General features: G+C 41.6%; 2 protein-coding genes across 4 annotated transcripts in view; one reads left to right on the plus strand and one right to left on the minus strand.

Moving 5' to 3' along the window:
* Positions 1 to 5,598, plus strand: part of Tmem243 (transmembrane protein 243) — a 24,347-nt gene extending 18,749 nt beyond the window's left edge. Inside the window, exons 2-4 of the mRNA XM_004633576.2 lie at positions 1,903 to 1,953; positions 2,883 to 2,987; positions 4,069 to 5,598. Of these exons, the coding sequence (XP_004633633.1) occupies positions 1,903 to 1,953; positions 2,883 to 2,987; positions 4,069 to 4,191 (279 nt within the window). The 3' untranslated portion in view covers positions 4,192 to 5,598. The remainder of the gene's footprint in view (positions 1 to 1,902; positions 1,954 to 2,882; positions 2,988 to 4,068) is intronic.
* Positions 4,763 to 14,332, minus strand: part of Dmtf1 (cyclin D binding myb like transcription factor 1) — a 42,482-nt gene continuing 32,912 nt past the window's right edge. Inside the window, exons 13-19 of one of the 3 annotated variants that reach the window (XM_004633577.2) lie at positions 11,625 to 11,834; positions 9,362 to 9,447; positions 7,481 to 7,636; positions 6,779 to 7,147; positions 6,248 to 6,395; positions 5,640 to 5,746; positions 4,763 to 5,330 (exon numbers count right to left, since the gene is read on the minus strand). In XM_004633577.2, the coding sequence (XP_004633634.1) occupies positions 5,640 to 5,746; positions 6,248 to 6,395; positions 6,779 to 7,147; positions 7,481 to 7,636; positions 9,362 to 9,447; positions 11,625 to 11,834 (1,076 nt within the window). In that variant the 3' untranslated portion in view covers positions 4,763 to 5,330. Of the gene's footprint in view, positions 5,747 to 6,247; positions 6,396 to 6,778; positions 7,148 to 7,480; positions 7,637 to 9,361; positions 9,448 to 11,624; positions 11,835 to 14,332 lie in introns of all 3 variants that reach the window. The other 2 variants (XM_023717909.1, XM_023717910.1) reach the window with 2 other exon arrangements.

Below are 14,332 nucleotides of genomic sequence, written 5' to 3' on the forward strand. Positions count from 1 at the left end.
AAAAAAAAAAAAAAAGTAAAGCCATATTAATATGCTGAGCTGTAAAAGGCTCAACTTCTGACATTGCCAGTCCTGCGGATAACCCATTACTATTACAGACTACTGGAATATATTGGATTACTTTGCTGAATTCACACGTCTACAATATTTGAGTGGCAATGGAATACCCATCTCTGGCAAAACCAAACAAAAAGGGGATATAAATGGACCATTTTGTAGTGAAAAAAAATATGTATCTGTATATACAAAATAGCTAGGATACATATACAGCTACTTAGTTCAATGAGATTTGTCCTAATAGTATTTAGACAAGATATCATGTCTGCATCTTGTACTCTGAATAGCTATTACAAAGACAACAATATGCAACGTATTAATTATTGTAACTGTCCTAGCCTGTTTTGAAACTCTCATTGCTATTTTTCTCAACATTAATAATAAAAAAATAAATTGGCATCATAAAAACAAAAAGAATATACCAGAGGAATACACTTGAGCCTTTTTAACAAGGCAGAATCAATGGGAGGTCCTATGGACATTCTCATTATGCATATTTTGTCACGTTCCTATTTATCCCCACTTGTCTTGTATGTGAATTTACGAACTTGAAGAATTGTCCTTGGGTCCTTAACAAACAGTCCTAACTTCAGACTTGTGTTGGGTGACAGTAAGATCTACTGAATCTTCTAAATGTAATGCAGTATAGTTCAGATTTGATTAATCCCACAATCTTTGAATTCCAGTGGCTTCATCTGGAGAGTTGTTTTTTCTTGGCTATGTCAGGCACACAGAATACTTGGCTTTTCTATATCCTTCCTGTTCATTCATCTTTGCCGGTGGTACTCACGATCTTTGGATTCTAATCTGAAAAGCAAACAATTTGGAAATGAAGGTTCCCTTGCTTCATACCTCTCGCACCCATGAAGTTTTGTTTACTGACTATTCACATTCCATATCAGGTTCTTTGCTAACAAAGGTGTTACTAAAACAATCTAGACTACTGGTTCACCAGAGTCAGTTTTGAGTTCTTAGAAATAAGACTGGTATTCTCAGTGGCCTTAACTTAGTGTTTCCTTCATTAGTCTCTAAAACATTTACCTTATTTTGTACGTTTGTAACTAGCTTTTGTTAACCAATTATGAACTTTTGGAATCCATGCTTTTAAGAGTTCTTTCAACTTGCTATCTGGCTTTTGGCAAATGATTTAACCACACTGGGCCTAAATTTACCTTAAACTGTAAAATTAGGATTGGATCAAAAGCTTTTCAGACATTCTGTGAAGCTGCTTAGGGTTAGGGGCTCAAAATGAGAAAATTAAGATAGGTAGAAGAGGCTTTTCAATCAAATGTTTTCAGTTGAAGGCTTCTATTAAATTGAGAGAAAAGAATCACTGGATTATACTACATGGTCTTTGGGATTGCATTCACCCTTGGCATTTGTGGGTTTTTTTCCTCTTTGAGACAGCGTCTTTTTCTATAGCACAGGCTGCCACCTCAGTCTTCAGAGTGCTGGTTACTGGTGTGCACCATGCCCAGTTGTAGTCCCTTTGCAGAGTAGTATGTGTCTTTAGATTAGACAAGGGCACTGTGTCCCTACTGTAGGCCCAAACTCATTACAGCTCTCAGTGTCATGCAGTTCAGTCTGATGATCTCTACTGAAGTTCTGGCCTGGCCATCCCAGTCCTCATCACCCTAGTGTAAATCGCTGGTCCTTCCAAGAAACCTTCCCTCATTGGCCCAGTTGCTGACTCCACTGCACCTGTCTAGAGTGTGAGCTCAGGAGGGCAGTGTGGCATGCAGTGGTCAGGAAAGCCGTGGTCCCTGCATTCTCTAGCACCCAGTGCCACATGCCCTGAGATGCCAGGAGCCCCAGTCACATGCCTCACACACTCTTCTTTTTCAGGACCGAATCGTCAATCTGGTTGTTGGCAGCTTCACATGCTTATTGATTCTAGTAAGTAGCTTGAATTTTTATTATAGTGCAGTTGGCCCTCAGAAAAAATCATGTTTTTGATATTACAAAACTGCATTTGACAACTGAAGCAGCTATTTTGATCTCTGCTTCAATTTCCCAGCTAAATATGTGAAATAGTGTAAGTCAATTAAGTTTGCCGTGTTTCCCTGCCCTAGTAGATTTGTAAGTGGTTACCATCACTACTTCTGCTATTACCCACCATAACTTCCCATTTCTGTTAATACTTTACACTTACTCTTTGGTCAAGTTTTAAAAGATCTGATTAGTGTACAGTAATTTTTTTTTATCTTATATGGCTGAGTCCTATCACAATATAAACATAGCTATATTTTCCAGTCTGATAATATTTTCATTACTACTTGTTAGGAGAAAGAATCTTAATGTTTTTTTCTCCATTACTTCTTCTTTTTTTTTTTTTTTTTCGGAACCGGGGATTGAACTCAGACCCTTGCGCTTGCCAGGGAAGCACTTATTCCACTGAGCCATCTCCCTGGCCTCTCCATTACTTCTTAATAAAACAGTGGGCATAATGCTGTATCTATGATAGAAACAGAGATGGGTATTACAAACCCATCTGCCAGTATTTTTCATAAACTCAGTAAGCAAAGCCAGCTTTGATTCCATTTATTTTTGGTACAAGTATTCAAAATAGGATGGTTAGCCTTCTTTCTGTAGTCATCAATCCTAGGAATGACATTATGTGACCTCTAATATTTTGTCTTCTATACATGAGGAAGGCTAGAAAAGAAAGTACTAAAGAAATGCTTTGCAAATACTCTGCCACAGAAAGCAACCTAGGGTAGATAGGACTTTATAATATGAAGCACTTTGTAGCATTGTCTTGCCTGGACTCAAGCAGACACCACCCTGGAGTTCTTTACAGCCTGACACCTTTTCTCTCCATACAGGTAACGCTGATCAGTGCTTTTGTGTTCCCTCACCTACCTCCCAAACCACTGAATATTTTTTTTGCTGTCTGCATCTCTCTGAGCAGTGCTACAGCCTGCATACTTGTGAGTACTCTTGGAATTCCAGCCATGTTCGAGTGCCTAGGACTACAGAAAGGGACTCTCACACTCTTCCCAGCACAATTCTTCATTAGTTGTATAGTATTTTTCAGAATCATTTTCCTTCTTTTTCCCCAAGTCCTGTAAGTTGTAACTTTAAAGGGGAATTTGGTTTCTTTCATAGCTAAAAAGCGATAGGGCAAAAATACTTTCAAGAAGCCAAAAAGGCAATCTACTTTACTTACATTCATTCAAGAACTGCAGGCACAGGTTTCGACTAGAGCACTTCAGAGAAAAGATAACACTCTATGTATTTATTTTATGTGCTTGCCTCAAGTGGAGGTAATTTACCAAAATTTTCTGGGAAACTTAAAAGTGGCAGTTGTACTCTGGTCACAAGAACGCTTACCAAACTAGAGAAGAAACAAAGATGGTGGAGGCTCTCCATTGTTGAGTCATTGAATAGTTAGTGGTTTTATGACTTTCAGGAGACAGCATCAAAATACTAAATCCTTAAAACCAATTGTTTTGAATTACACAGGGCTTAAATCACAGTGGTAATTTAATTCATTTATATTACAATTGAACTGGTTGTGTTACATTCCCATGACCTGAGAACAGCTGGCTAAGCCACTCTGGAAGCCTTCCCACTACCCCTACTCCAAGCTTGCGTGACCACCACTGAGCTGCTCAAATCCGAGTATGTACAGGATTATGCAAGCTCTGTTGTGCACTGCCAAAGTCTGAATTTATGAAAACAATTTAAGTGCCCTCCTCCTTTCTAAGAACCTGAAAGTGTTACCTAAATACCCTGATGTGTTCCCGGATTGCATGCCAAATAATTGGTTAGAATACAGAGGAACATAAACTGAAGAGGTAGGAATAAGTGGGACCTTGGGATGAGGACTCTGAGGCAGTACTACTTGAATACAAAGAATAATCAAATTCTGCTGTGCTGAATGAAGGCATGAAGATTTATAAGACTGTCTCATCTGCAGAAATACTGATAAAATTAATGAAAATTAGTTGTGTTTTAACAGTTGGCCCAGTGACTATTACTTAAAATTTAATTTGATTCTTCTTTTAGATCTACTGGTATCGACAAGGAGACTTAGAACCGAAATTTAGAAGTCTAATTTACTATATCTTATTTTCAATCACCATGCTGTGTATATGTGCAAACCTGTACTTCCACGACGTGGGAAGGTGAGGCTGTCAAGAAGAGACCCTGACCAGGGCACTTGAGAACTACCTGTGAGGGCAGGAGACTGCTGGGCCAGATACACGGACCAATCTGCCAGAGAAGGCCAACACGAGACTTCCTGTGAACTACAAATCTGAGCTCCCTCTTGCCAGGGAAACACATCACAGATCTCTTAGCTTTTTCTTTAAAAAGCCAATGTTGCACTTAATCATTCCAACCCTTAAAGCCAACTGAAACAGCACAAGTAACTTTCACATTTGAAATTAAATTTTTTTACAATTTAGTTGCATGGTAAAGACTCAGAATCTTGCATTTTAAGACAAATAGTCCTTTATTTCTGTTAAACTGAATATACAATAATTGTTCCCTAGGCAACCAACTTGCTTTTAACTACAATTTCACATTAACAAAACAGACGGTGAAAAGACAACTTTGATTGTGAAGATCTAATTACAGTAATAAATAAAATAATTTATACAAGTTTTTGTGACTTTTCTATAGGAGTCATATTCATTTAAGCCCTAAGAGGCTAGTTTTGGCTTAACCCTTCTCTAGAATAGGAATGACTCTTGATTGCTTTTGTTACAGAAGCAAATTCTGTTTTTTAGAACTGCCCAAGAGGAGAAGTTATATTCACTCAGCAAATGCACTGAGTGAATGGGAAACTCTCAACCCCTTTATCCATGTTCTAGGCAATTTATACAGCAAATGTGTCAGAAAGGTTCCTGGCATCAGGGACAGGCAACGTTACTGCTCTCTTCGTTTGGTTCAGTGTTCCTTCAGTGCATGTGCTGCCGAAGCAAGCACAGCTAATGTTACTTCAAAGTGCTAAGTCTGTAAACTAAAGGGGCAAAGATGCTCAGCTGCTGGTAGGTTGTTACTCCTCGGGCCCACATGCTCAGTGGAAGCCTTAAGGCCTGGAGCGAGTTCCCAGAGCTTTACAGTGCACTCCTCTTCACGCTGCCGCATCAGTGTCCCCTGCCAACAGTGGGTTAACCAGAAGTAACCACCAGTCTCCTCCTAGGTCTCACTGTATACTGGTCAAGTAATCTTTCTGAAGGTCAAGGATAAGCTCTAGGCTGTGCTGATAGGATGTCCCTAAAATGTACCCCGGCCTGCTCCAGATGGAGAATGCCGTGTCTGATCTGTAGAGATAAAGTTAGCTTTGGTGACACGGAGAACTTGCCAGGAGCTGTGGAGAATGAGATTCCCTTCTGCAAGTAGCACAAACCATGGGATCCATACTCCACTTGGTCACACAGGTCGTACATAGAACCTCACTCGGTGGACACAACAGAGGTAAAAGTCGTAGCAGCAAAAGGGTACACAGCTAAGCACAGCAGCTGATCAGAAGCCAGCAAATGACAGTGAGCCTCCTGGGGGCTGCTCCTTCTTTGGAGACGCTGTAATGAACAGTGTGGCTTCTTCGCTGAACTACCTGTATCTAAGAATACCTAATGGCAGTTCACCAAGTCCTCAACATCCTTTGAGTCTTCAGAAACGGGACTGCCCAAAGAGGATCCAATGATGTGTGACTCTACCTGGTGTTGCAGGATGGGATCTGCAAGAATGAGGTTTCAGGTTAGTCGTGCGTGTGTCTGTGTGTGCGTGTGCACGCATACATTTTCTCTATTCCATTCCAAGAATTTAAATAGTCTACCAAAGGTTAAGATTTAACTGACAAGGCTATTGTTGGACCAAGAAAAGACTAAAACAGGGCTGGCTAAATAGCTCAGTGAATTACAGTGCCTGCAAACAGGCGCAGGGGCCAGGGATTCGATCTCCGGGCCTGCTGTGCCGGGCCTGCCCCCAGGGTGCACTGAGATGGCAACTGAGACTGGGCATGGTGGCGAGTGCCTGTAAGCCCAGCTCTTGGGAGGCTGTAAACAGGAGAATCTGAGTCCGATCTAGTAGTGAGACCCTGAATATCCTGTAGCCCCTTCCTTAAAATACGGAAAAATTTTAAAAAAATTTAAAAAAAAAAAGACTAAAACAACTGAATGAAATAACTGCCTGGATCTCCCATTATGTTTATCACATGACACAAGTTGTGTTACAGTACCTGTTAGTGTTGTCAAAGGCAAGACAGATTCAGCATCTATAACATCAGACGCCTGGATAAAGCCATGTGGTGAAGGGACGATAAGTATTGTTTCATCATCAATTGTTGTTTGATCAACTTGTTCTACTATGGTGGGAGACTCTAAATCCTGAGTAATATGTAAAAAAGAAGAGAAATAACTCAAAAGAACAAAGCCAGGTATAGGTCAACTGCATGCAGAGGCAGCAAGGCTATGAACATAAAGAGTCCCTAGCTGAAGCCTAAGACCCCTCAGATCCCCACACTTGGGAGTGGGTTCCAAGGAACACCTGTCAAGCTGCTGCTGGAGAGGGAAGGTTGCGTGAAGAGGTGTGCTATGACAGCGGCTTCATACTGCCCTGCCCAGAAATCCCTGATCACCCACTTCTGCCAGTGACACTAGGCTGTGTCACTAGCAGCTAAGATGGGAGCTCTGCGCTGGGCACCCACAGAAAAGAACTGCTTGGAGTATGTCCAAGACCCTTCCAGCCTGCTCTGCTGGGTACAACTTACCTCAGTAACATAAGCACTGGTCAAATCAGAGGGGGACCCTTCTTGCTTAAGGTCAGAGTCCGAGATCTCTTCTTCTGTTCTGACCATAACACTGTTCATCAGTTCTGTGCTATTTTGGTCACTGAATTTGGACACATGAGCATCATTATATGATGGTACTAGTGTCATCTTAGGCTGATGAATCTCATCTGGGAAAGTGTCTGCTTCCAGTGCATCAGGAAAATCAGAAGACTGCATGTCACCATCTACTGAGAGCTCTGCCTGGGATAATGAAGAAGAGAGGTCTTCCGTAGCAACAGTCTGGATGATGACTCTAGGAGTGTGGCACTGCACTGTGACATTGTCACTGGTGTTCAACAGATGTTCTGGCTGTAAAGCAGCAAATGAAACTGTCAATGGCAAAAGCAGGAGGTTCTACTAGAGCTGAAGTTATCCAACAGACAACCTCTGCAGGGGAGACTCTAGCCCCTCCCTCTCCCAGGAGCCACAATGTTTGCGTCACTTGAAGCATCATGGTTCTGGAGCACCAGATTTCTTTCTCCTAAATTCTCACCTCTATGTCCATCTCATAGAAAGAAGGGTTTAGAGATACACCCCCGTATAGGAAGGAAAGTGGTGCAACTGTCATGACGGTGTGTGTATTTTGTTCAGCTAATCCTACACTGTAACTGGTAATCAGAAACCAAGAATTGTGCAACATACGGATAAAGCATGAACGATGATCTGCTCAGGAGAAGCAGGAGCGGCAGCTGTCAGGGTTACAGTGGGGCTGGCAGCCAGAGTCAGAGGAAGCCCTTGGCTTGAGCTCGTCTGAAGTAGGTATGTTCCAGGTGTGCCCGTGGGCTGCAGATGGAAAGACTGCAGGGAAAGGACACATGCTTCAACCCAAGTGACAGACAACGGCTAGAGCCACCCATGCTTTGGCACACAGACCCACTTCAACCTGGTGGCCACAAATGGGACTCCCCCGCCCTGATGTACAAACGAGTAATGAGGGTGGACTGCCTACTACTACATCTCATGCTTCTGCTGGCCTGGGAGTGGGTCAACAGGTACATGTCCTCCCCTTCACTGTCTGTTTCTCACAGCCTGGTCTTGGTGGTCTGTTTGGGGATTACCCACACATGTGCAGCCAAGTGACATGCCAAGATCCTGTCTCTGCATGGCAGGACTGGCCATCGTTCAAATTCGAAAAAGGAAACTATGTTTTAGAAGAGGCACAGCAGCAGTGTTCACTCACTTGAATGCATCTTTTAATGATGTAATTTCAGTAAATACTTTTTGTATTAGGGGAAAATTTATCAATAGCAATTAGCAATGCTCTGCTGAAGGAAGATGCTTATCTGAAAAGATGATTCACTTGTATTTACCTTCTGAGACGAAAGCATGATAAAACTATTCTCTAATAAACTTTTATACTACAAGTTTCACCCCAGCAACTGAGAGAAAATATGGCTTCCATCTCCTATGAAATCTGTACACTGAATCCTTGAACAAAGACTTCCTTATTTCTTCTATGGAGGCAGTCGTCCCCTCCCGCAGAAAGGCTTGCAGTGTTAGCGATATGAAAGAGCTTTATCAGTCAGGACTCAATTTCTCTGGCCTTTCCATGGAAGTGAAAGCCAGTCATCCTCAAGACTATATGCCAACTAATTACAAGCATAAGGCATTTCTGCAAACTGTACATGCACTATGAATATCACAGGTGTGTTTTATGAGTACATTTGTGTTTTTTAAATTTATGTAGCTATCCTGTTTCAGCCTCCCTAGCACTGGGATTACAGGCATGTGCCACCCTGCCTGGTTTCGGGGGCCTGCTTGGCAGTCCTGGGGTGAGCCCAGCATGGCAGGTGGTACTGGTACTAACCAGGGATCAAACTCGGGTCTTTGCGCTTGCCAGGCAGGCACTTAGACCACTGAGCTATCTCTCCGGCACCTATCTGTACATTTAAATGTTTAAATTTCAAGTATTGAAGCTGAGATACTACTATCCTCCCCTAGTCATTTCAGGTAAGTAGGAAATGTGCACAGGTGCTCCTTGACTAAGGTGAACTGTATAGAGATAAGCCCAGGTGCTGTGGCTCAGTCAAGGCTGTGGCCACAGCTACCACGGCCACCCCACTACGTGACCACAGTGGAACCTCCAAAGACCCATCTTCATATTCAGCTCCCTGAGTTTTTCCTTTTTCTCTCAAGACATATCTGGGATTTGTGATGGTGGATTGTTTAGTAACTGTTTACACTTTTGAGACATTACAAGACTTTATCCTAAAGTGGCGATCCTCCAGGCTGAGACCACAGCTGTGTTCCCAGTGCCTGAAAGTGTTCCTGTGTCAGTGTTGCTGAGCAGCGCATGATGGACACTCTATAAACCTCTGATAACAGTGCTAGCTCAGACTCAGCACAAACCCACTCATGCATGCTGTCAGTCCTGCTGTTTTAACACATGAAGAACAGATAATAAAAGTGTAAGTCTGATTTATGTCTGTCTGAAATTTTTCATCTGCTTATATGATAAAAAAAAATTATACCAACTGACTTTATGCATAAAAATGACCACAATCTATAGGAAGCAGTACTCACTGGAAGAATCTCAAATGCCTGTAGTGTTCCGCTGTTTAGGGTTAGTGTTTCTGAGTCAACAGGAGCAGCAGGGGCCTCTGCTGAAGCTGCAGTAAGAACAAGGACAGTAATAAAAGGTGGTGGAGCTTCTCCAGTGTCCTGAGCTGCTGGGAAGGCAATTTTATACTGGATAATCTGCATGCAAGCCTGAAGTCACTGAAATTTCCTAAAAGAAATCTAGTGGATTTATCTGGGATGGACAGCATGTAGATTATAGAGAAGAACATACAACATTGGCCAAAGCTGACCAGTTTCATTCCTGCCAGTTTTACTGGAACACAACCATGTCCATTCATATTTTTTCCTGTGATTGCTTTCACACTCTGGACTTAAGATTTATGACACCACAAAGCTCATAAAGTCTAAGATGTTACTAGACCTTTACAGAAAAGGTTTACCAACTTGTACTAGGTATACAAAGCATTTCTAATTATTAAGAGGAAAAAGAAGCTAACTTGGAAAAAAAGGAAAATGGAAAAACATTTTTCTTGACACTTTGGTAAGCAACACAGATGTCTGGAGTGCTGGTGCATGACAGTAGGCCAGGGACTTCCTCTTGTGACAATGCTTCCTGAAAAGGAACACCTGGGCCAACTAGGGCTCAGACCACAACCATCCTGCCTCTCTCACATTGCGCTATGGAAACAATGTGAGATGCGGCAACTTCAGAAGTCCATGCACAGGGGTTGGACAAACAGTGCACTCCAGAGGTGTCTGCCAAGGTGCAGGCTGACCACTACCTGCCCACCGTTCTGCAGGGCTGCGAAAAGAACATGTGTGACCTCTGGGTGCTTTCAGTCACAGGTCAAAATTCATGCAGCACTGTCCCTAACCCAAAAAAAGAAGTAAGATTTTAGTTAGAATACTAGAAATGTGATTATAGAATTCTGTCAAGTATTTTGCTGGGAGAAATAATTTATTTTGCACATTCATCCATTTTAAAATGATGCTATGAATATTAAGGTACCAGTTATGTTTGCTGCCTTCCCAACAACTATGAGCCCTAGCAAACTAAAAGGTCTGCACACACAATCAGCTTATGGCTATTCTTAAGTATTTAGGGGGAAAAAAAGGAGGGCCAAAAGCAAAGTCTTTACGCTTTATTATACTGGAAAGTGGATAAAGCAAATAACCAAATTCAAACTAGGACGATTATTAGTTTAAATGTCTCCAAGATCATGCTTCTTTTTTTCCCTAAGGTCATTTTCTATCAATATATTTTTTGGGTGCTATCTCCCACTCAACTCCATCCAGATCTCCCTACGTAACTGAGGTCGCTGTATATGCTGACATAGGGTGGCCTAGGGATGCTGGGAAGTAGGTGTTATAACCATTAGGAACAGCATGGATGTTCTGTGGGTGAGGTCAAGGGACCCTGAGAGCAACCTGCCCCGTGAAAGGCAATTTTATGAGGACTGGCCTGGCTCAGAATGTCAGAAAGCACCTGGCTGTGGACAACAGTGACTGACCAGCAGAGCACTCAAGCCGACTGACACTGGCTCTCAGAATGTTGCTCTCATCCCCTTTCTGTCACTGCCATCAAGGATGATGGGAAAAGGTCCACGTAAAGAAATGTTACCCTCCCTCATAACTTCCAGGTTCCCATAAGCTTATAAAAAGCAAAAGTGTCAGAGGCTAAGACCAACAGAGATCCTGGATATAGAAACATTTCTCTGTAGGAAACTGGCTCCTTGCTCCCTGAAGAAAATCTTTTCCAATCTTGCCAAAGCCTGTTTCTATAAACATTATGTCCCCAACTCATGAACAGTTTCTGTTCTGGGAGAACTGTCCATAAGTCACATGTGTTCGTAAGCTGCCAAAGTGAATTTTATATAGTATATACAAAGTGTGAAGGTTTGCAACTTGAATGTTCCCAGGTCGGGGCCTGACTGTGCCTACCCCAGGTCCCCCCAATCTTTGTGTTTTCTGGTGAAATTTATGAAGCACTATGCCACCTTGAGTTGTTCTTCTCAATGGACTATTTTCAACTAATCATTAATCTTAACTTCTATTTGAACGATTCATTTTTACTCCGTCCTTAACTGTAAAATCAGGAAAGCTGTTTCAGAATGGTTTACAGCGCCAGGGTTGTTAAGTCCTTCCTACCACACATTTGCTCTTTGCAAGTACGAGGTGAACTTTCTAAAAGGCCTTGGATGTACTTTCCTTCTCCACTTTAGCAGGTGGACTGGGGTCACAGCCATCACCCGAGCCCCACACTTACAGACATGGGTGATCTGGACTGGGATCTGCAACGCGGCCATGGGGCTGGGGGGGACGGCTGTGTTCTCTTCCAAGCGGGCCACTCGGATCTGAACATGCTGAACACTGGAACTGGAATTACTGTTGGCAACTCCAGGTCCTGACTTATTCTCCAGCAGCGCTGGGTTGTTTTTTTGGTTCTCATGTAACTGTTTCAGACCTTTTATTAAGACTGCAGGGAGATGGGGAGACAAAAAGAACACTGACTCTCTGGCACCACTGTCAAGGCAACAGGGAAGTGAAGGGTAGGGTAGGGAGAAGTACTGGGAATAGTAATTGCACACTGGATATAAGAATTTATCGAAATGACAGTAAAATTATTAAAACTACAACCTGACCTGAAAGCTGAGCAACATTATCCATCACAACTTTGTATTTTCTAGGAGGGCTGGGGCCTTGCTGTGCTGCCCAGGCTTGTCTCAAACTCATGGGCTCAAGGGATCTTCCACCTGAGTCACTGAAGCACACAGGCAAGTTTCTGTTCCCATTTTGTAGGCTGTCTCTTTACTTTGCTGGTTATTTCCTTTGCTGTGCAAAGGAAATTTGACATAACCCCACTTGTTGATTCTTGCTATTATTTTTCACAGTTCTGTTCAGAACATCTTTGTCTATACCTACGATGTCAAAAGTTTTACCTATTTTATCTTCCAGCTCGTTAAGTGATTCTGCTTTAGTATTTAGATCTCTGGACCATTTGGATTTTATTTATTTTATTTAATTTTTTGCGGAACTGGGGATTGAACTCAGGTCTTTGCTCTTGCCAGGGAAGCACATATCCTACTGAGCCATCTCCCCGGCCCCCATTTGGATTTTAGACTACTGCAGAGTAAGAGCCCCAAGTCTAGCTTCAATCTTGCATGTTCTTCCAGCACCGCTTGCTGTAGAGGCTGTCTTCCCTCCAGCATGTTTCTGGTCTCTGTCAGAGATCAAGAGGCTGAACATGTCCACAGTTGTCTTTGCATTCTCTATTCTGGTCTCCTGATCCACAAGTCAGCTGTTGTGCCAACCCTGCTGCTTTTATCACCAGAGCTTTGTAGTATTACTTGAAGTGAGGTCCTGTGATGTCTTCTGCTTTGTTTTTGTTGCCCACAATTGTTCCTACCATTCTGGAATTTTTTCTTTTCCATATGAATTTTAGGATTATTTTCTCTAGCTTTGTGAGGAATGCTATTGGTATTTTGATTGGGTCTGCATTAAATCTGTGGATAAGTTTAGGAGGTTTGGCCACTCTGACAATATTGGTTCTGTCTCTCCAGGAACATGAGATACCTATTTCCTGATGTCCTCTGTGATTTCTTTTTCTACAGTACTAGAGTTTTTGTGGTAAAGGCATCTCACATCCTTAATTAGGCTATTTCCAAATATTTATTTTTCTTGATGCTATTGTGAATAAAACTGTTTTCCTAAATTATTTCTTGGTGAGTTGTAATTGGTGGATAGGAACACTACTGACTTTTTTGTGTTGCCTTTGTAGCCCACTATGCTACAGAATTTGCTACAGGAGGTTTTTTTTTTTAGGAGGTCTTCTATGAAAACAATCACATCATTTACAAATAATAACCTAACTTCTACCTTTCCTACACATATCTTTTTTTTTTCTCTCTTGCTTGACTGCTCTAGTTTGATTTTCATGTGTTGAACATGAGTGGTAACAGTGGGCATCCATGTCTTTTTCTTGATTTCAGAGGGACGGTTTCAGCTTTTTCCCACTCAGCAGCTCCCAGTTTGTCATAAATGGCTTTTTACAAGGCCTTTCTGTTCCTTAGGGCTTTTATCTTAAGTGCATGCTGGATTTTGTCAAAAGCTTTTTGCTCAATCTATAGACAGGATCATGTGGTTTCTGACCCTGATTCTGTTTTTTTGTGATTCATTCATTATACTCATTGATTTGCACATACTAAACCATCCTTGCATCCTACGATGCACCCTACTTGGATGAAGCATCCTGTTGGTGATTGATTACATTCTACTTGCTAACATGTTACTGAGGACTTATCAATCTAGGCTCATTAAGGAAACTGGTCTACAATTTTCTTTTTCAGTTTTCTCCATGCCCTTTATCTAGTTTTGGGATCAGCATGATACTGGCTTTCAGGTATGAGGTTTGGGAGAACTCCTTCCCTTTCAATTACATTAAAGAATTTGAAAAATATTAGCGTTATCTCCTTGGAGGTCTTCTAAATTCAGCACTGAATCCAGGACCATCTCGTCCCAGGCTGTTCTTAATTGACAATTTTATTACTGCAATTTCATTGCATGTTATTGGAGTGTTCAGAATTTTTATGTCTTCTTGGTTCAATTTTGGTAATTCACATTTTCATTAAGTGAAATTCTTTAGCATTTAATTTTTCTTTGGAAAAATAAAAACAGAAGTTATATATTAAGGGTAATTAATTTAATAACCTAAACTAAACTGATTATTCAACTTGGTTTAGTACCTGTGAAACAGGCAATGGAATGCAAAGTATGCTGTTTCACTTCAAGCAAATTCAATTTCAGATCCTTAGATTTACATAGTTAATGAAATGAAATTTAAAAGCCTTTATGCCACAAAAGAAGTTCATCACACATTTCCCCCACCAAGGCCGGTTAAGACGTTTGTAAGTATACATACAACTTACTAAGTTGAAATTTAAATTTTGAAAAATAAATCTTAATACAAAATTGAAA

Source organism: Octodon degus, unplaced genomic scaffold (assembly GCF_000260255.1).
Source record: "Octodon degus isolate 3935 unplaced genomic scaffold, OctDeg1.0 scaffold00056, whole genome shotgun sequence".
NCBI classification, from domain to species: Eukaryota; Metazoa; Chordata; class Mammalia; order Rodentia; family Octodontidae; genus Octodon; species Octodon degus.